Source organism: Paralichthys olivaceus, chromosome 12, assembly GCF_024713975.1.
Source record: "Paralichthys olivaceus isolate ysfri-2021 chromosome 12, ASM2471397v2, whole genome shotgun sequence".
In the NCBI taxonomy this organism is placed as follows: Eukaryota; Metazoa; Chordata; class Actinopteri; order Pleuronectiformes; family Paralichthyidae; genus Paralichthys; species Paralichthys olivaceus.
In genome coordinates this window covers 14,506,993-14,529,130 of record NC_091104.1, presented here as the reverse complement: position 1 = coordinate 14,529,130, position 22,138 = coordinate 14,506,993, and the positions used below count along the sequence as shown (strand labels likewise).

Here is a 22,138-nt window from a genome sequence, read left to right as displayed (position 1 = left end):
GGAGTCTACAGTCATGTCAAGTTCTCCCATGGGTGCATAACTCAAGCTTTGGCTATGACAGAGAGAGTTAGAAGGGAATGAGGAGGGAGGGATGCAGGGAAAAGAGCCATAGAGTTGACAGACAGAGGGAGAGAGAGAGAAGTTGAAGGGGGGGGACTGCCAGTAGAACAAAGAAACAAAACAAATCATCCTCGACTGTAAAAATGTCAGCTCCGGCTCCGGGGTAAAACGAGGGGGAGAGAACGTAAAACTATACAGGTTTTTAAAAGTTACTTCATCATAAGAGAGAGAGGGGAGCCGAGAGGAGGAAGAGGGAGGATGAGGAGAGGAAAAATAGTCTTGCTCTGCCCTCTGCTGGAGAGTACAACAAGATAACATCCTGTGGAAGGAGCTTTAATAGATTGAGGAACACTCACTTGTGAACTTTTATGATCTTTCTTATTCTTTCCAAGCAAGAAAATACCATTGAAACACTTTGACTCTGAGTGAGGTGTACGAGCATGTTTACTCTTGTTTACCTCCAGCTTCAGGTGTAAAATGGTTCTTTAACCCAGCAGGCCTTACAGAAAGTTTCAGCCCCTGATGGATGAGAGTGTGATCCAGTTGTACGTCGGGGCAATCCACTTTGTGTCTGCTTCGTCATTAAAGCCCTCTCTCTGATCCGTGAGGTCACGTCTGAGAGGTTGTTTACAAGACAGTCTCTATCCCAGGGATGTGTAGAGATCTGGGACCTGGGCTTTTTATCTATACCAGCTGGAGCACAGAGATGTGGAGTGGGGAGAGAGTGGGGTCGGAGGTCAAGTCTAACACCAATAAAGTGGAGACTTTGATCGTGGCGTTTATGGATGTAGCAAGCAGCACCCTGAGAGAGAGAGAGAGAGAGAGAGAGAGAGAGAGAGAGAGAGAGAGAGAGAGAGAGGCAGATGTAGCAGGCAGCACCTTTAGAGAGAGAGAGAGGGAGGATGAAAGAGGGAGGGTGACAGGGAGAGAGGGGGAGAGAGAGAGAGAGGCAGATGTAGCAGGCAGCACCTTTAGAGAGAGAGAGGGAGGATGAAAGAGGGAGGGAGACAGGGAGAGAGGGGGAGAGAGAGAGAGAGGCAGATGTAGCAGGCAGCACCTTTAGAGAGAGAGAGAGGGAGGATGAAAGAGGGAGACAGGGAGACAGGGAGAGGGGGAGAGAGAGAGAGAGGGGAGGGAGAGAGAGTGACAGAGAGAGAGGGGGAGAGAGAGAGGGAGGGCGAGAGAGGGAGGGAGGGAGGGAGGGAGAGAGACAGGGAGAGAGAGGGAGGGGGAAGACAGAGAGGGAGAGACAGAGAGAGGGAGGGAGACAGAGAAAGAGATGGGGAGGTGATAATAATAATAATAATTATTATTATTATTATTATAATAATTATGTAATCCTTCATTGGGAAGAAATTCAAGTGTTTTTAGATCCGGCCTTTAGAGGGCGACAGTTTCCTCCTCAGCAGAGAACAGGTGAGCGCAGCACCTTCAGAGGACGGAGCGGTGCATCATGGTCAGTGTAGTCCTCTTCCGAAACGGGAACTTCAAATGCGATCATGTGACATAACGAGGCGTCAGTGACAGGTGGAGCTGTGTGTGTGTGTGTGTGTGTGTGTGTGTGTGTGCGTGTGCGTGTGTGTGTGTGTGTGTGTGTGTGTGTGTGTGTGTGTGTGTGTGTGTGTGTGTGTTATGCGGAACTCCTCCTCGTGTCAGTGTCGTTTCTTCCTATTGACAGAAACTTCTTGAAACAGGTTGACAGGAGATCGATGCGCAGGATGGACGCAAAAGTGCGCAAGACTTGACCCAAAGTTTACGGATTAAGTCAGTTTACCACATCTCTGTTGTTTTCAGGTTACGATATATTTACTTCTATACTTTATTGAGTTCTTTTTCTGTGTGTTTTTAACTTGTATCGCTCCGAGTATGAAGTTTAACGGTTACCTGAAGCTGCGGATCGGTGAGGCGGTGGACCTGAAGCCGACCACCTTCTCCCTCCGCCACAGCGTCATCTTCCACAAAGCCCCGCCGGCCTTGGACCCTTACATCGTGGTGAAGGTGGACGACTACAAGATCGGACAGACCCACACCAAGCAGAGGAGCAACACGCCGACCTACAACGAGGAATTCTGCCTCAACGTCAGCGAAGGACGGCAAATCGAGCTGGCGGTGTTCCACGACACGCCGATCGGATACGACGACTTCGTGGCCAACTGCACCATCCAGTTCGAGGACCTGATCCAGACCTCCAACACCGGGGAGACCTTCGAGGGATGGGTGAGTGTGAAGCAGGGGCGGCTTTCGCTGGGGGGTCTGGACCCCTCCATCCTGGGAATAAGAAAGAGATGCTCCCTCCCTCATTACTGTTGCAAAGATATCGATCTACACAATATATTATATGTTGATATTTATATTTATATATAAGTTTGTATATATGGAGTTCTGCCTCTTCACAACAAAATCTAATAAGGGATATTATCTGTAGTTCGGTTAATGGGTGTTGCTTCTGCATCTCTACTAATCTACATATATAATCTACTGGTGCTCTAATGATAACATCAGAATCAGGTCTTATTGCCAAGTTGGTTTATTTTTTCTTTTTGTTTATTGTCCTCCCCAACACTAAGATGAAATATCCGCCTCTGGTGGAAAGTGATGCAGACATCATGTGTCCAACCCTTATTGCTCTGAACATGGCCTGATTTAACTTTTAGGGGGCGTAGGGGCATGTGTTTCCAGTTCACCCACACCCCACTGTCCATTCAAGGAGGGAGGGATGATATGAAACCATGTGGTTTTACTATGTATTCACATGCTAATAATAAACTTAATTTCATTTCTTTACATGGTTAAAATGAAAAATGCTAATTACGTTAATTTAAAATGTGGGATCGCAATATCGACACATATAAAAATGAGTCACAGTTGAAATCCTCTGCTTTGTTAGACACTAATGAACGACCTGTTCAGTCGATATGCATTAGACCAGGGTCGGGGAGGCCTCAGTCAGACTGGTGACATTTGTACCAAGTGTCTTGTACTTCACTGTGATCATCAGCAGATATGGTCCCAAACCAGTCAAACCACAAACGCTGCTGTTCTGCAGAGGTGTTAATTCTGCTTTTGAAGACTTACACCCCAGTCTAGGGTGCACAAACACATGCACACTGCCCAGGCCTGCACAACAACAAACATCCGTGTATTATAAAAGTACAGTGATATCACTTCTCATTTCAGAAGTAACAACGGGTATAAAGTTTACCATATTAGGTTGACGGAGGCATAGAGGAACTGACAGTGTGTGTGTAAAATCAGAGCTATACCCTTCACAATCCAGGGAAAAACAAGACACCATCAGAGCTCAGATTAAATGTCTTGTGTGTTTGTAAGTATTAGTCGCTCTGTCTTCCAGACTTAAACAAAGAGCTGACCGTTTTAAACTGGAGTTTCCCTCCTCTTTCTTACTTTGAACCCTGTAGCCCTATAAGCCACTGCAGGTGTTGCAGACTGTAACCTGAACCTGTCCAGGCCTGGAGCAAGCTGGGGTGGTATAGGCTACGTACCACAACTCTTGTTAAATGCAGAATTTTTCAGATATTCAGATACTCTCCTCAAGCCGATACAGCTTTTGTCATTTAAGCTAAATTCTCCAGAAAAATGACAACAAGGACATTACAATAAGAGCAAGACAGACAAAACAAAAGCATGACAGCTTGTACAACAATGTAGATTGAAGACAAATGCTGAAATATCACAAACGTATGTGCACATAAATCCGCAACTTAATATAAATGAATAGAAAAATGTCCTTGACATCCACATCTGTTTTTCTGACCACGTCACCTCAATTACCAGAATAATCCTGCAGTACAATGTGAAAATATCTGTGACACAGCATGACACATTTAGCGTTTTATGTTTCACCTTAATACTGCAATACATAGTTTTGTCAAGATGTGCATTTCATTACAACTGATCGGCTGATCAACTGATTTTGTGTAAAACTTCTGGGGAAAAAATGTTGAACACTGCTTCATGCCCACCTTCAGAGAGACCCCGAGCATGGAGGGGAAGTGGTTTTAGTAAACGTGATTGGTTTGTGCAGTTTGTTTTTGTCACCTCTATACAATCTCTCAAAGTTGTTATCGGCTTGTGTGAAGGCTGTTTTCTACGTTGCTCTATAGAAGCGGCGCTGGTCTGGTGTGTTTCACATATATACAAGCCTTCACACGCCCACGCTGCCATTTATCAGCGTTCCCACCACAGATCAGCGCTCAAGGGCTCACTGTTAAAGGTTCAGTATGTAAGATTTAGGTGAAAGGGAACTATTGGCAGAAATCTTATGTAGAATAATCCTCATGATGTTTTCACTAGTTTGTTTCATCTAATTTGTATGAATTGTTGTTTTCTTTACCCCAGAAAAGGCCTTTTATATTCACATACTTTATATTTACATGGAGGGGACCCTCTCTACGGAGGCTGCATGTTTTTTACATTAGTCCAGACTGGACAAACTAAACACCTTTTGAGTTTTTATGCCAACTGAAGGCTACCACAGTTTCTTTTTCATGTTTAGAAGGAGAGGGTGAGGTGAGGGGTGTTTAGCTGCAACATGAAATTTCAACACTAGATATCACAAAATTCTACATACTGTACCTTTAAATCTCTCTATTGGTTATTGTATAGATAGATAGATAGATCTGTAGACTCTGTAGATAGATAATACAGTGTAATTTAAGTCCAAGTACATAATTAAAGGAAAATATAAGATAGAGACATATATTTATTTATATAGACATACAAGATTAGACAATATAATACTTTAATAATTTTTCTTAAACTCTACAAACAAACTTCATCATCCCTCTGAGACACTGACGTCTGTATTTTTTTACAGTCAGTTTCCTTTGCCTCCCACCTGCCACTTCATGACACCCCATTGTGACATTTGAATTCACTTCATTTAATTCAGCGTTCATGTATCTGTGATGTGTGAATTGTCTCTCAGGCTTGAGAAACACTGAAACTGAAAGTGGGTTAAAAATGGCACCTAGCCATTTTACAACAATGTGTGCTGCTCGCTTGGCTGAAATGGGCCCCAGTTTCTAAAATAAAAGAAACTTCCTCATCTGGTAAATGTTCTGCTTTTTTTTAACATTATCATGCTGCCATGCCCACATCTCTATTACATACAGTATGTGCTCCATCTTAAAGGATAGCTTCACAATTCTTCAAGTCCAAAAACTCTGACTTATCTATTTGTAAAGTGAATACCAAGTGTTTGAAGTGGTATGTCCACCTCCCTTCCTCAAGTCATTATTAAATGGCACTCAGTAGAGCACATATTTTCAGGAGGTGCACAAGTCTACATAAGAAACTGGACTCGCTTCAGTTTTGAAGAAGCCTCTCGGATGAGAAGTGAAACCCGTATGGTTAAACTCCTGATATCTGATTGACTGAGAATTTTCACAGATAGTGGAGCACGTACCTCCACCAAGGCCCAACAGTCCCCTTAAATTCAATCAAGCCACATTTTTCAAACTTAGAAATCAGTTATATTCCCAAAAAATGTGTCAGTTTTCATCAAAATGCCCTGGGAATTTGGTCAAAATGTCAAAAAATGTTGTATCTCGCATTAGGAATACCGCCCCAAACTATAATGGAAACTCTCTTGGCCCATGTCCCACCCTCCTACCATGTTTTGTAGAAATCCATTTAGTAATCCTGCCAAAAACATACAAACAAACAGACAGACGGGTGAAAACATGACCCCCTTGGCAGAGGTGATAGAGTGATAAAGTGAGGGGGCGGTGTAGTTCACAGTCCTCAGTCTGTGCAAAGTCAAAGTTCCAGTTTTTAAGCCAAAAAAAACCCTCTGAGTTTTTGCTGAATGTCTTTTTTTACCCGGCTTCAGGGGACGCTTAGAAACTCAAAGTGTGATTTTGTACCTAGAAAATGATTCTGTCAAAACCTACTTTGGAAAAGAAAACGTGAACTTGACCTTTAATCTATCTCCTATTGTCCAGCCGAGGTGTCTTATCAGATGTGAGGTGGAATATCACAAAGTCCCTGAGGTAACACAGCTTTTTAGTTTACTTTGAGAAATTAAGATTGAAAATACCACTGATAGGACAATTCTTCAAGTGAGCCTTGTTGTCTAGACTGTAGATTGAGACTCAAGATATTAGAAGGATATTATCTAATTAAAGTAAACATCTTTTTGATGAAGTGAAATGAACATTTACTTGAAATTAAAGCCACGAAATGCACCAATTGAGCGGCGAGATGTTTCCTAATGTGTCACTGTTTTGTGGGTGGTGAATATTTTCCAGGCAGGGTCCATGTGACTTCATCACATTTATTTTGAGCGTTCAGTGACCTAAGTTTCCATTCCGTGGTTGTTGCAGGAAGTATGCACGCTCTGTTTTCCCGTCGCTAAGAAAAATCTGCTCTGTACATCTGTGTGAGTTGTTGTCATTCACAGCTGAACATCAGCCTGTGCAACCAGCTCGACCTGCCTGACTTGCTCTGTTGTTTCTGTCACCATGTCCACAATTCCTCGACATTACATATGCACAGAAGAATGCAAAAATACGCACTTGGCATATTTGCATCTTCAGTGTAGAAGAACAGCTGAAGGAATAATGCTTTTGTCAAATGGATACCATCTCACGTTTTAACCCAGTTACAGTACAGTAACTAAAATGTCTTGTTCCAACAAACACTAATTCTTCAACGTTTCAACTAGTTTCAAAAGAATCAAAAATCCAAAAAGTCATTCACCTTTTATTTAATATATTTTTGTTTTGGTCCGTAATAGTTTGAGTTATTTTATCCTCCACTGAGCATGTTATGTTTTCACTGATGTCCTCTTGTTTGTTTGTTAGTGTGTTTTTAGCAGGATTACTGCAGAACAGATTTCCACAGAATTTGGTGGAAGGATGTGACATGGGCAAAGAAAGAACCTATTAAACTTTGGCATGGATCTGGACAAAGGGGCATATCTGGGAATAAAGAGATTAACAGAGTAAAATAAGACTTTATTGTCCACTGAGTCGGAATTGTTTACAATACTGACGCAGTAAATCAGTCCCACAACTAAGGATTATTTACTTCCTTAAGGAGATTGTGTTTCCACCTGTCTATTTGTTTATTTTCTTACTTTTTTACAAAAAATTAACAGATCAGATTTCTACTCAACTTGGTGGAAAGATGTGGTATGGCCACAGAAAGAACCTATTAAAATTTGGGGTGGATCTGGTAATTCTTTACAATTTCCTTAACATTGTGAAACAGGACGTTTTTAGACATTTTCACTAGTTTCTGAGGAAATGATTTGTGGATATTTATTCTTTTTAATCTGGAAGATTAAAGGAAATAATATCTGAGTGTGTGAAATTTGGTGCAGCCTGATTGAATTTTAAGGGAGGCAGAGGTACCTGCTCCGAGTTCCATTCTAGTTTTAGAATGAATTTTCCTAAAATATCTGTCTGCCCTGATTCTCATAACCTATATGCATATTGTGTGTCTGTGTTTTTGTGTCTGCAGATGGACTTGGAGCCAGAGGGCAAAGTCTACGTCCTCATCACACTCACTGGATCTTTCACTGATGGTAAGGTTCCAACTTTTCTTCAAGCGTCATCATCACCATCCAACTTCCGTTTCTGTTTTCACACATTCTTTCACTGAGGTGCTAAACATTTCTGCTAACTCAGCCCTCATCGCTTTCTTCAGGGTGTGATTCAGCTTCTTTTTGCATGTAGAAGTTCTGCAAAGTAACAGAAGCCAAACAGTCTTTGACCCTCACAAAAAACTCTGATGTGTCTGAAACACGTTGTTTGCATTCCTGTGAAGTGTCTACATCATCAAGTAAAGTGGAACATGCACGCCCACCCACTAGTTCCGCTCAAATTGTTGGGGCAGCAGTGGCGCTATTGTTAGCATTTCCAAAGCGAAACCATCATGAAACCTTTGGGTGGCGAGACATTTAGGACGTGCTCTATGTGATTGACTGAAAAAGAGTGAGCCAGTTAACTTCTTCTACTAACCCTCACCTTAGAGAAGACTGGTGGGCAGGGTATGTTGTTAGAAAAATATAGTAGTATACAGTGTATATTGAACATTACAGAATGTAAAGCTATTTTAGTAGACCCCCTCCTAATTAAAATTATGAACCACCTTGAATATCTTAAGTGAATGTGGAGGCTTATGTTTGACTCGAGTCGGTTTGAATCAGTCAGCTTTGCTCCGTCCATGAACGCTTGCTTTCTTCAGATGTCTGTGTTGAACACATCCATAGCGTTTGGCCAATAAGAGGAAGCAATTTAAATCAGATAAGCAGGAGGTGACCTAGTAAGGAGAAGTCTGATCTGGTGGGGACTAGTTCCTTGTTTTTATCAGTTGCAATCAGGCTTCAATGCAAAACCTTTTTATTCACACTGGTAGAATCTAAATGCAAAGAGTGTTATAAATACTTAAGGGATTAGACACAAAAAATTAATTCAATAGGTTGATATTTGGGGAAGGATGCAACATAAAAAAAAATAATTTTAGTACTTTTAAAAATATGGCAGATCAATTTTAGTTTATAACTCCATAAATGATGAAAATCCACCATGAATAAAAAAGTATTTCCTTCCCTGTGCCGTGACGAGGGATCGAAGATGAAGTAAATTAATGATTTGCTACCGAGAGCCAGCAGAAGTTGACCGAAAATGTGTTGTCATGTGGAAACAAAAACTGGAAGAATATGAACATAACAATAGGCAATGATGAAAATGGTTTTTCATGTTTTTTACAATTTTAAATTGAATACCTTGTAGGTTTAACACAAGTTAATCAAAGGTGTTAAACATGTAAAATCTACAGCCATTTTTCAAACATTTCAGACATTTAATAGACTAAATAATCAATTGGTTCATAAAAGAAATGCACATTCGATGAATAGGGAACAACTGATCTCCATCTTCTCAATCTATACTTGAAGTCCTGCAGAAAATATCTTGCTCTTTAGTAGCTAAGTTCTTCCCTTACTTCAGCAGCTATTTGCTAATTTTGTCTGTCTGCAGTTCTCGAGTAGATGAACCGCGGCTGTTTTGTGGTTCTCCTTTAGCTGAAAGAAGATGTCTTCTGTAGCAAGAATCGGAAAATAAGAGTGAACCAAAACAATAAAGTTGTGGGTAAAATAAAAAAAAACAATCCATGACCTGAAACTGTCTGTGAAGAGGAGATGTGCTGATAGTTGTGTTGAAGTGTTGAAGTTGCATGTAGCAGCTGAACACCCCTTACCTCACCCTCTCCTTCCAAACATGAAAAAGAAACTGTGGTAGCCTTTAATTATCATAAAAACTCAAAAGGTGTTTAGTTTGTCCAGTCTGGACTAATGTAAAAAACATGGTGGCCTCCGTAGAGAGGGTCCCCTCCATGTAAATATAAATATATTTGAATATAAAAGGCCTTTTCTGGGGTAAAGAAAACTACAATTCATACAATTTAGATGAAACGAAATAGTGAAAACATCATGAGGATTATTCTACATCAAATTTCTGCCAATAGTTCCCTTTCGCCTAAATCCTACACACTGAACCTTTAAGTTGTGATGTTTCATTTAATGAAACAGTGATCGGCTCTAAATGTCCAAACCTTGTCTCTCAGGAGTTAGTTTATGGATTTATAAATCAAACATTTGCTCTCATCTTGTTTCCAGACGATGCCATCATGAAAGAGAAAGCCCACAAGCAGTTCACAAGGACGCGTCAGGGGGCAGTGAGACGGAGGATCCACCAGGTCAATGGTCACAAGTTCATGTCCACGTTCCTCCGCCAGCCCACCTTCTGTTTTCACTGCAAAGAGTTCATCTGGTGAGCAAGTGGAGCCACGGCGAGTCACTGCTGCCTGCGTGCGTCTGTGTACACTGTAAACTGACAGTGTCTCTGTCTTTGTTGCAGGGGTGTTTTTGGAAAGCAGGGTTACCAGTGTCAGGGTCAGTACGCCTCCTTTTCTTCCCCCTCTGCCTGTAGACACAGTTTATTTGACTATGCAGCCGCAAGTTATGAGTTTGACTGGTTGTCTTTTCAGTGTGTACCTGTGTGGTTCACAAACGATGCCACCAGCAGGTCGTGACGGTGTGTCCGCGCATGAAGAGCCCAGAAAAAGAGAAGGTAGCAATAATTTAACTGTTAGCTCACACACTTCAAACTATTTAAGGTTGGTTTTTTACACAATTCAAGCAGGTTTAACTTGTGTAATACATGATGTGCAAAATATAGCTTGTCAGACAGCAACCTCCTACACACACACACACACACACACACACTTATAAATAACACCTGCAGTTATAAGCAGACTGGTTCCTCTTTCTGTGCAGAGGTGGCCACTGAGCTAGAACACAGTAATCTGCTGTAAGTTTCCACATAGTCGCCATATATTAACAAGTGCTCTTTAGCATGTTAACAGGACATTTTAACAAATGTTAACTTTATTTTGCCGAATTTAATTTTAGTATCTTCTTTGGGAAATCCAGAAAAAAGCAAGAAGCAGTAATCAAATAGAAACAAAGTCTCACGATGGCAGCGATAGGAACAAAACATTTTTTTATAATGGCATTAAATGGTTACTTACGGTACCAGTGCAGTGCCCGTTCTAAATCTGCCTGTTTGCAGTGGGCTGTTTTTTTGGCCTGTGTTAATAGTGGTTGTAGTTTTCTTCACACACAAGGTTGAACACACTGTTGCAATCTACAGTGGTTGGTTTACAGTGTCTCTGTCTTCTCTCTGCAGCCCTTAAACCAAGGCTTCAGCATCAACCTCCCTCACAAGTTCAACATCCACAACTACAAGTCGCCCACTTTCTGTGACCACTGTGGCTCACTGCTCTGGGGGATCATGAGGCAGGGGCTGCACTGTAAAAGTAAGAGCCACTTCAACATTCATGTGCCACATTCAAATTCAGGATCTCAAAAGTCTTGTTTTGTTTCTATCTCTCCTCAGTCTGTAAAATGAACGTTCACATCCGCTGCAAAGGCAACGTCGCGCCGAGCTGTGGGGTCAACAGTGTGGAACTGGCCAATAAGCTTGCAGAGATGGGTCTGCAGGCCGGAGGACTCACTAAACGCAACACAGTGGTACGAAGGCTCAGTTTTTCTTTTTCTAAATGATTCAAATGACTGTTAACTGATTGTAATGAAGTGTTGTTTTTGTTTGTGTGTTTTTGTCCGGACAGTATAAAAGTGCAGGTCAGACGAGGGAGCCCTCTGAAAGGAGGGAAAGTACAGACATTCAGCCGCAGATGCCTCGGCTCGGCATTTCAGACTTCACGTTCCTTCAAGTGCTTGGCAAGGGCAGCTTTGGAAAGGTGGGAAAGACAAGATTTTATTTTAATATTAATAAATGCTAATAAAATGATGACCTGGGTTATAAATGGCAAAGATTCTCCAAATGTAGGGACGCGGTTACCAGAAGAAAACCTGTAGGTGTTAAAAAAGTTATTTGTCAGTATTCCTATCAACAGAATATATTGTACTTATAGAAATAAATCTCACCTATTCTGTTTTACTGTCATGGTGACGTCTGAATTCTGATCTGCAGGTGATGCTGGCGAGGCTTGACGCCAACGAGCGTGTTTTTGCCGTGAAGGTGTTGAAGAAGGACATAATTCTGCAGGACGATGATGTGGAGTGCACCATGACAGAAAAGAGAGTGCTGTCTCTGGCTCGCTGTCACCCCTACCTCACCCAGCTGCACTGCTGCTTCCAGACACGGGTCAGTGAAATGTTCAATTACTACTGTAACTATTACCATGGTGAAAAAAAGGTTTTGGGTTGTCAGACTTTTCTTTGCTGCCACCAACAGGTCACTGTTTTCACTTATTCTGGGAGTTATCTAAATATTTAAGAGAATACTTTGCTGTTCAAGGTGCTCAGAGCAATGGTTCTCAACCTCCCCCTCTACTGTATGAGGGTGCATGAATCTCTGAGGCAGTCGCTCATTCATACGAGATAGACAGTTTGATGTTTTCTGCTCATTTGGTTTCAATGTTGCTTTGCAGGAAGTGGTCAACAGAGGGCAGCAGATCTCCAGTCTGGAAGGAGACCGTAGACTCCTAATCTGCTTTAGTTCAATTTAAACCACAAAGTATATCTTTAAAAAGTAAAAAGTATGAAATCATCTGCAGTTTTAAAGGCTGTTATATTTTAATAAGAATGATTACATGCCGATTCTTTAAAAGGTGTTTTCAGATTTTGATGAATGTAAGTGGGCATGGAAAGAGCTGAGGAGGTGATGAGGAGGAGGGTCGTGGTGACTAACGATGCGTCTTTGGAGACTTGTTTGTCAACACGGTAGTTTATCAGCTAGTCAACGTAACCATCAAACATCAGATTAAATCTAATCTTGCTTCGGGCTCATAGAGTTCACAGAGGTTTGGAGAAATTCTTGCAAAACAGATTCTAAACGTTTTACTAAACTTTGGAAATCCCAGAAGCATCATTCACTGGCTGCGGATTGAAAACGTCCATCTGTCTGCAGATGCATCTAGAGAAGCATCTGCAGACAGTAATTTAGTAAAAGAAAATGAAATAATACACATGAATCTTGGGCCTTAGATGTCAAAACGTAACTGTTCTCGTGTGGATTTAAAGATTCAATCGTCTGTACAGCTACAACACACAGAGCGCTGCCTGCTTTGCATGTGCAAAACATATTTATCAGAAACTATTTATGTAATCTCAGGATAAAAAAACAGACCACTGAGCCACAGAGCAGTTAAGAAGCTGTAGCTGAATGTCCTGAACACTTGAGGAAGCTTTATGGGAAGATTCCTACATCACGTCCTCCTGCAGTGTTTTTTTCCCTAGGGTCTCATTTTCCAGATCATATATCGACCACAGCCTGTAATGAGAACGAAAGATAAATGGGTTTGATCAGGGTTTTTTTGCCCGACTGACTTTAAACTGTGGTTACTTGCACAGAAATCCATTAAACAGACATGTGAAATTTACGAGGAGCACCCACGTATCTTCCTTAGAGCAATCCCGACACGCTCGTGGTCATTGACTCGTTGAAGGTTTATTCACACTGGAATCTTCTGTGGGGCTCCTGAATGTCATCTCCCTGTTTTGTTTCTTTTTCAGGACCGACTCTTCTTTGTGATGGAGTTTGTGAATGGTGGCGATTTAATGTTTCACATCCAGAAGTCCAGGAAGTTTGAAGAGCCCAGAGCACGTTTCTACACGGCAGAGATCACATCTGCTCTCATGTTCCTGCACAGCAAAGGCATCATCTACAGGTGGGAATAAAGGAGCACACGCAACAGATCAATTTGAAATGAAAGAGGAGAAGATAAGTCCACAGAAATGTCTCCAAATCTGAAAATCTATAGTTTATTATTTTATTTATTTTCTAGTGATAAAATAATATTTTCAAATCAAAACACATTCTATTTATATTGCATCTTTTGTTCGAAGTTGCAATTCAAGGTGATTGCGAATTGAATAAAATGCAACACCACAGCGCCTAAATTAACAATAAAATAAAATAGATTTTATATTTTGGTTGTGTGGGAGAACAGTAACAGTAACCCCATATAGTATAATTAGGATCATGTGTCCATTTGGGTTTGGAGACCATGAACTTAAAACTTAGATTTCTTTTCGTCCACTTCAAGGTGGTCGAAAAAAGGGCAGACATTTCGGGATGCTGTGCTTTGACCTCTGTTGTTTGACCATTTCTTAAATCTTTTGCAAATTTCCCAACTTCTCTCAGTTTTACTCTTTTAAGATGAATGTGTTGACCTCGCAGAGCTTGTTCAGCCTTTATTTCCTCACTTTCTATTTCAATGGGAAAATCAGTTCAGGCTTTGGGGCCATAAAACATATAAATCTTTTGCCTCTGTGGTCAAATCGCATCCTCCTCCAAAAACTATTCCGATTCTCCCTTCGAGAAATGTTTCCCATCAGTTATTGCACAAGTGGGCGGCTTGAGAGGCTTGTACAATATTAGCAGGCATACACAGGGTTTTTAAAAATGTGGATAAACCCGCTAAAAATGGGTGATTAATTATTAAAAATGTGCCAGAAGCTGAGGTGCTCTCTCACCCATCTTTTTTGCCAAATTAGCGTATTTGTCCGGGTGTCATGTGTCCATCACTCACTTCGCAGTGAAAAGCCAGATGTTAGTTGGTTTTAATCCCATGGAAGTTGATTTCATCCCCAGCACCTCCAGTCTGGATTCAGAAGTTACAGCTGTGCAGAAAGTGTATGAATGGTGTGTGATAGAAAAAGCAATGCATATTAAAACGCTGTATGAATGTGTGTCTGAATGGATGAATGCAACATGTTCTGTAAAGTGCTTTAAATGCTTGATAAGTCTGGATATATCAGTGTATCGGATATATCAGTGTATTCTTTAGTCAGGAGTTTGGCGGCAGAGCAGTGGGGGGGGGTCATGTGAACTAACAGTAAATCCTGAGTTATATTTAGTGGCACTTATGTTCTCTGTCAGCCTGCACCACAAAGCATGACATGTCACCTTAAGAGGCCACATGCCAACTGCATGCTACAACTAAAATAAGGCACATCAGGCTCACCACAATGGGAGCCTTGGTCACTGCACTGTGGGTTAGGAATGTCTCCTTGTGACTCGACTAATGCTATGAGGCCTGTAAGGTCACGCCATAGTGTGTCTATGTTTCCTTTTGTGCTCTTTGTTTAAATAATCCATACAATGACAACAAGGGTATTTAAAATCTGACTTTAGCGTCTTTGACAAGGGAGAGAAGAAGTATAAAAACCAAAAAAATACAATGCATACAAATTGAATGCGTTCTTCTCTGACCCATAACGCATCCTTCCACCAAGTTTCATGATAATCTGTCCAATGGTTCCTACATAATCCTGCTAAATACAAGACAGATAAACAAACACACATGAAAGCATAACTTCCTTGGCGGCTGCAATAATAAAAATTGAAAACTTAAGGCTTGAATCCATCGTGTAAAATGCACAGCACATTTTGACCGGCTCATGATACAGTTGTAAAAGCTGAAGTTGTATATTTGCAACCAGATGTAGCATTGTCCTCTAACCACAGTCAAATTAACACAGTTGGTGCGTCACAGTCGTTGTCAGCACTTCCTCTTCTCTGTTTTGGAAATTTTTATGTTACTTAAGCTTCACTGATTTGTCGCATTCAGGATATTTAGTATTAATGTGGATTCCACAGCAGTCGACTGATCCACTGCCCATAGACGGAGGTTCACGGCAGACTTGCTCTGAGGTGGGTGGATGGAGGAGCACTGGAGCACTGTATAGTTGCAGATGGTTATTTGCATATACTAGTGATGCACAACTCTGCGTGGAGTGTGAAGAAGAGAGCGTGGAAGTAAAACGGTCTGGGTTAAAGATTAATTTCTCACTGGACACATGCATAGAAAACTTCAGACAATAATTGTGTTGGACAGTCTATAAAAAACCTCATATTCATATATCTGAAGAGGACAATCACAGACACAAACTCAAACATTAGTTCATTCACCAGCCCAAATTTAATTATTAGAGAATGGAGTTTTTCAGGTTGTCTGTCTCCGCGTCTAAATATTCTGAACACGATATCTCAACTATACTTTGAGGGAAATTCTTAAAATTTGGTATGACCTTCGCTTGGATTAACAGATGAACTGATTAGAAATTGGTGGTCGAAGGCTAAAGGTCAAGGTCGCTTTATCCTCCCAGAAGACATTTTTGCCTCTGGTTGGCAGAGGCACACAACCGGGAAGGGCAGTAATTCTGGTTTCTCCTGCTGGTATTCTAGTATTAAGTCTTACATGCTCTGAACTGTGTGCTGCAGTGTTCTTATGAGTTGTTCTTTTTTGGCCTGTTAGGCTTATGGTGCCTGTCATGAGTCAGTGTTACACAATCAGCTTATGTTTGAGCAAACCAGATTAATCCGACCAAGGCAAAACCGCTTGACCTTACTTGTGTCTCTTTTACATTCACCATCTGTTGCTGTCTTTGTCTTCTTACTTTGAGGAAATCACCCAGAAACTTCTTAATGGTATTTGTCTGGAATTAAAATGACATAGACATAAAATAATAGTTGCTTTAAAGTTGTGTTTGTGTCCTAATTGTTGTCATTTGTGAGCATGAACCTATTTTATAATCAAGTATCTTCTGTCTGGCTTCAATTATGTTGCATCTGTAAACTGACTTTAGTGTAAGGTTCACGTTCAGGGTCACCTGATCACAAATTACAGTTTAGTTTTAGTCTCTCTGTCAGATGTTGACGCACCAGCTGACACGAGACTGTTCCAGTGTTTTCTTATGGACACACCCTCGTACACTGTCAGCATCATCAAAGAAACAACATAAGAGAACACAACAGACTAAACAATGAGATAAGTTTGTAATAAAAATAAATAGAGTTAATAGATCGCATATAGGACCAACAGTCTCAAATTCCATCTCTTAAATATCAGCCCCCTGAATAATTAAATTCATGAATTATTCCCAGGAAAATATGTGTAAAAACATCTCACAAAAAAGTTTTTTTTTTTTTTTTCAAGTAAACGGACAGGGGGGCGAAAATACAACTTCCTTCGTGGAGGAAATCATTTTTTCTGGCTGTTCAGTCAAGTCAGTTTTATTTATATGGCCTGCTATTGCATTTTTACAAGTGGGCTTAGACAATGACACTATATCCTTAGAAACCTCAGGAGGAGCAGATGTGCAGCAGCTGTTAAAAGAATTATACATTTTAAGTAATACTGAATTATTTAGTAAAGGTATAATTCGGATTGTCACTTTGCATTTCTTTGGGACAAACAAAATGTGTTTCGAAATCTTTACATACATTTAAATTCATTCGTAACAAACAATGGTAGTCCTCCTTTATTACCTCCAGTACATGTGACAACAAGTTAAGTCTATTCCACTAAAAGATAAACAGTAGCATAAGTTTTCTTTCCCTGGACACAAAATAAATATTGAGCACTTTTTCCATCCTGCCACCCTCAGTGGTCAGTGAATACACTTGAATGCAGCATTTTTCCTGGCTGCTAACAATCAGGGATTTGTCTGTTCATGTCTCTCCTGCCACAGACACTTCACTGTCCTCAGAGGACCTTGACTTTTTACCTCACCTCATGTCAGATATAATTAGACACAGCACCAGTGACTGGACTTACTTTTTCTCTCTCTCTCTATTCGTTTGATTAGCTTCAAGCCTTTACTGTTTCACATATCGATCCATCAAAACACATATCAAATTTTCTGTCTCTGTCTGTTTGTCTCGCCTTGCAGGGATCTAAAATTGGACAACGTTCTTCTTGACAAAGACGGACACTGCAAACTGGCAGATTTTGGCATGTGCAAAGAAGGCATTTTTGAAGGTGTGGCCACGGGAACATTCTGCGGGACCCCGGATTACATCGCTCCGGAGGTCAGTTCCCACATCCTGTCAAAAAATAGGCTCTCATTTTCTATTTTTTTGGCAGCTAATCATCATCGATCAGGGAAACGGTCCACCCACAACATCTTCATACATGCACACAATATTTGCATACACCTGGCACCTAACACACAGACAACAAAAATTAACAAAAGAGAACAACCCCACTTGCTGCATTTTGTTCTTAACAACATAATGATAAACACACAGTCACATTCATGAGTATTAACACACTGTTGGATCCTTCATCCACCACATTTATGATACAGGAATTTTCATATATTTTACTTCAGATTGTAGCAAAGACTAAAATAACCACATGCAGCTTCCTGTAGCTCAGGTTCTCTGAGTTCATATGTTCCCAAACTCTGTGGCCGCTGCCTGTCACTCGAAAAACCTCCCTGACTACCTGGAAGTCAGCGCACCTGTGAGGTCAGTTGGTGTAAGTAAGCACTAATCCCCTCATCAGAATTCAGGTTTACAGACGTGGTTTGATTTCAAGATGAGTGATTAAGTGTGTGTCCTCATGTTCGAGAGATTTTGAGCGTCTGGATTTATGAAAGGCCTCTTTTTCTGCTCTCAACACTCAGCTCTCAGTGTAGCCTCAGTGGAAACACACAAATCAAACACACATCTGCTAACTGAGCCCATGCTGTGCACTGATGGGTAACTTTATTGCTCTGCTGCGGTGATGTTTCCCCCCAGATCCTGCAGGAGATGCTGTATGGCCCCTCTGTTGATTGGTGGGCTCTGGGGGTGCTACTGTATGAGATGCTGTCGGGACATGCCCCCTTCGAGGCGGAAAATGAAGACGACCTCTTCGAATCCATCCTCAATGAAGAGATCGTTTATGCATCTTGGCTCAGCAAAGAAGCGGTGAACATCCTGAAAGCTGTGAGTCTGCATCCATTAACAGTGTCTCCTCAGTCAGTGGCAGTAAAAAGCTAATGGAGGATAAAGGTGGATGAAGCTGGAGGAGAGCCAGGTCTGAGCTGTAGTATTTGTCTTTTTGGCAGATGTTCACTCCTCAGACCACCTCTGTCAGATTTTGTCCACATTAAACAATGGCAGGAAATGTTTATGGACTTTTTTTAACTGAACTAATCAAAGAGGAAATAAGTTTCTCGCTGGGTGATGTGAGCCCACAGTGAGATAAATGAGGATGTGGCAGGTTTAAGCAGCTCTGCCGTGGACTTCTGTGATCAGGGTTTGGTGTTTGTTGCCCTTCTGACTGACTGACACTCTGACTGCAGAGTGAGTGGCAGCCCTGTGGAGCTGTGCCAGCCAGCTGTTTGGCCCTGCTCTCTTACATAACTATATTAAGGCATGGTCCACTGGCCAGCCGCAGTACACGGGCTATAAATACATCTCCTCCCTCCGATTCCTCCTCTCCTTGCACCCTCTTCTCCTCCTCTTCTCCTTGCCCTTACTGCTTAGGCTTGGAGGAACATGGAACCAATCTCCCCTTCACTGATTTGTGTCACAGCTCCAAGTGTCACACATTACATAAAGATGCATGTCAGAGTGGATTTGAACAGCGTGGCTCTATTTATACCGAAGGTTGAGCTGTCACGAGGTTCTCCATGTTCCTATACACGGGTTCATGGAGTTGAGTCATCATGTTGCTCACGGTTTAGTGAGGATGGAAATCTATAGAAAATATCAATAATGAGTTTGTTGGATTGTTTGTGGAGAACGTATATATATAATCATATGGTAGATTAATAATGTGGTATACCTCCTCTATAGTGCTTACACAAAGCATAGGCATTATATATATATATATATATATATATATATATATATATAGAGCCTTTGTTATATTCGTATTGATTGAACTTACATGGTGATAATTATTGGTATTGTTTTATTGTCCAGCCCTAATAACAAGCCTATTTTCAGTAAAGATGCTAAATTTACATTATGCAAAAAATCTAATACAAAATTAAAAAACTAAATTTTCCCTATTTTTTCTGAGATGGTTAATAGAGTTATTGACACTCGTCTCATTACTTAACTAGTTGATTAATCAAATAATAATTTCTGCACGATTTCTCCAAATCATTCCGATGGAGAACAGCTTCATCGTGTAGAAACGCTGACATGGCATGAGTGTCTGGTGGTGAGGATGGCAGAGCTGACGTGGAGCCATGGAAAGATGGCATCAGCTTCAGTGGAACAGTTTTTTTCTTCATTTCCTCAGTTTGTTTTCTCCTGAACTGATTGACCCCTGCTGCACTGCTCAAGTTTAAGGAGCATATTGGTACCGGTGCGGTTTTTGTTACCTCCGCCAAGGAAGTTACGTCTGCATTTGTTTGTCTGTTAGTCAGCAATATTACAGGAAAACTACAGGATTTACCAGGTTTAGTAAAAGTCAGAAATAACCCATTGAGTTTTGGTGAACCAGTTCAGGGGGTCTATTCAAGGATATTTTTTTTTCAACCTCTCTACAATAATGTTTAGGGGAATGATATTAATACTTGTGCAGCTTGCTTTAATTAATGGGGATGTTGGTCCCTGGGGGTGGTATGCGCTCTTCTGAGTGCCATTCTAGTTCAACCATTAGCAACCATTAGCTATAAATCACATCTTCAAATTCATGCTTTCAGCTACAAATCCTTGCACAAAGCTTTATTGGCATTAAATCATTTTTGTTTGCCCAACCTAAAAACAAGTGTGTATGTTCCCGGTGATGTTGTAGCCCTCAGTCAAACAGGAGTCAAGTCTCTGCAAGTTTGTTATCATGGAAAAAGCTGCTGCTTAGAGATCAATCTATACATTGTTGTGTGTTTCTACAAACTATCAGCGGTATGTTAGGGGTAGGTCATTTGTGAGTTAAAGGATTAAACTGCTCAAAAAAGGGTTTAAAGTTCATCCTCTCCTCTTTTATCGTCCACCTCCTGATTTGTGACATTTTTCTTTACCTGTCTCTCCTTCTCTTCACTCTCTGGACTTAGTTGTGCTGAGGCATCGAGAGCCGTTTAGGCCGAGTCTCTGGTAGTTTATAGTGTTTGGAGCAGATAAGGCATATTAATCTCTGGAGTGACTTTGGTCTCATGTCACTGCTCAGACGGAAGTGCATTCATTTCTTGTGGCCTAGTCTGAATGGCACCGCCAGCCCTGAGGTGTGTGTGTGTGTGTGTGTGTGTGTGCAGACTCCTCAGCTCCTCACCTCTCTTCCCTCCCAGAGGCGAGTTAAAGCAAAGGTTTTTTTTCTTCCATCTGTAGTTTGTTTTGTGCGGGCGTCTCCCTCTTTCCTCTTCCACATATACAGTACTTCAGTTGGAGAGAAGCAGTCGAAGTTCAAAAGGTGGTTCTCTTGTTCTATTGTTTGTTGTGTACGGCACCAGGAAGCCGAGGCTCCTGCTTTACTGAACCCATTTGAACTCTGTGCTGCACGGTAGGAGGTGCCAGACGGTGTGGGTGTGTTGTTAGGAGGTGGGGTTTGACTGGATGTCTCCTGGCTTCCAGTCTAGTTTGGATTCACTCCCAAAAAATCTAGTCTGATCTAGTTGAGTAACATGCATCACATTTCCTCACTTTCAATAGATTGTGGAACAATAATCCGCTGAAATTTGATCCTGCTTTGTTTTTGTTCCTGTTCTTGACAATACACTGATTTCATAATGATTCCTTATTTATTCTTTAGTTTATTCAGCCAGCTTTAATTTTTTACAGTTCTTGACCAAAAACCCTGCTTGGCGTCTGGGCTGTGTGGCCTCGGAGGGCGGGGAAAGCGCTGTGACCAGCCACGCGTTCTTCGCCGACATCGATTGGGAGAAACTGGAACGTAGACAAGTAGAGCCACCTTTCAAGCCCAGGATTGTAAGTCACATGAACGTCTTTGTTTATGGCATAATAGTGTGTGTATAAGTGATCATTAAGACACTCTGCAGACATTACGTAGTGTTGGACTCTCACCTTGTGTCCAAAACGTTGCTGCTGCTAAATTATTATCAATTAATCTCCTGCAGAAAACGCCAGAGGACGTCAACAACTTTGATCCTGATTTCACTCAGGAAGAACCCACGCTCACCCCCATGGACGACCCTCTGATCCCCCACATCAACCAGGAGGAGTTTCGTGACTTCTCCTTCACCTCGCCTGAACTGCTGGAGAATTAAAAGTCTCCTCATTGATCCACCAGTCACCTTACTCCCATCAGTGTTTGTTCCCAGGTGTATGTACAGAATGAATAACGCTGAAACGTTCACCAGAGGATGCAAAGGACGGAGGGAAGCACTCCTGTACTTCATGAAAGTGTCACTGGGACACATGTTGCAATTTTTTTCGACAAGGTTGTACTGTACAGAAACTTTTTTTATATATCTTTTTCTCAAATAGATGAGTGTGATTCCAGCTACTTGAATGAAAAAGCAATTTTTGGAACGCAATGGTTTTGTGTCTCATTTTTCACTCCAGCACTGTCCAGAGAAAAAGAAGTCAAAAGAGCCCATTTTAAACTGCGGTTTAAAGAATGTAGTTGCCAGTTAAAATCCTGGAAGGAGTGAGTGAGCAGATGAAATAGTTTCTCGATGACGTGACCTTCCTCTGGAAAAATACAAATGCACACAGACCAGCACACACTGGCTAAATGAGATCTGAGTCCCTGCACTTTCAAAATAAAATGCTAAAACTTAAAATGCTTAAGGTTTTACCTAAATGTCACTCAGTAGAGTGCATACATCCACCAAGGC

General features: G+C 41.3%; 1 protein-coding gene and 2 long non-coding RNA genes across 3 annotated transcripts; 1 reads left to right on the top strand and 2 right to left on the bottom strand.

Annotated features, from left to right (window-relative positions):
* Window positions 1–1,576: 1,576 nt before the first annotated feature.
* On the top strand, window positions 1,577–21,835 carry prkcha (protein kinase C, eta, a). Its single transcript, XM_020085193.2, has 14 exons — window positions 1,577–2,277; window positions 7,549–7,612; window positions 9,707–9,860; window positions 9,948–9,982; window positions 10,078–10,160; window positions 10,779–10,908; window positions 10,989–11,122; window positions 11,221–11,352; window positions 11,586–11,759; window positions 13,130–13,284; window positions 17,294–17,432; window positions 18,147–18,335; window positions 21,120–21,266; window positions 21,416–21,835. Exons 1-14 carry the CDS (start codon window positions 1,927–1,929, stop codon window positions 21,563–21,565), a joined length of 2,037 nt encoding a protein of 678 aa, XP_019940752.2. The 5' UTR covers window positions 1,577–1,926; the 3' UTR covers window positions 21,566–21,835.
* Window positions 12,326–13,149, bottom strand: LOC138412430 (uncharacterized). The gene is made up of 2 exons (XR_011244811.1): window positions 13,011–13,149; window positions 12,326–12,887 (listed from the first exon to the last, which is right to left on the bottom strand). It is a non-coding gene; the product is annotated as an uncharacterized lncRNA (long non-coding RNA).
* LOC138412429 (uncharacterized) lies at window positions 17,610–20,862 on the bottom strand. The gene is made up of 2 exons (XR_011244810.1): window positions 20,614–20,862; window positions 17,610–19,091 (listed from the first exon to the last, which is right to left on the bottom strand). It is a non-coding gene; the product is annotated as an uncharacterized lncRNA (long non-coding RNA).
* Window positions 21,836–22,138: the final 303 nt, after the last annotated feature.

Excerpts from the sequence above, each read along its gene's own strand:
- prkcha (XM_020085193.2), top strand. The coding sequence starts at position 1,927 with ATGAAGTTTAACGGTTACCTGAAGCTGCGGATCGGTGAGGCGGTGGAC. Across the intron at positions 11,353-11,585 it reads GCAAGGGCAGCTTTGGAAAG|GTGATGCTGGCGAGGCTTGA; the intron begins GTGGGAAAGACA and ends TCTGATCTGCAG. Across the intron at positions 11,760-13,129 it reads ACTGCTGCTTCCAGACACGG|GACCGACTCTTCTTTGTGAT; the intron begins GTCAGTGAAATG and ends TTTCTTTTTCAG.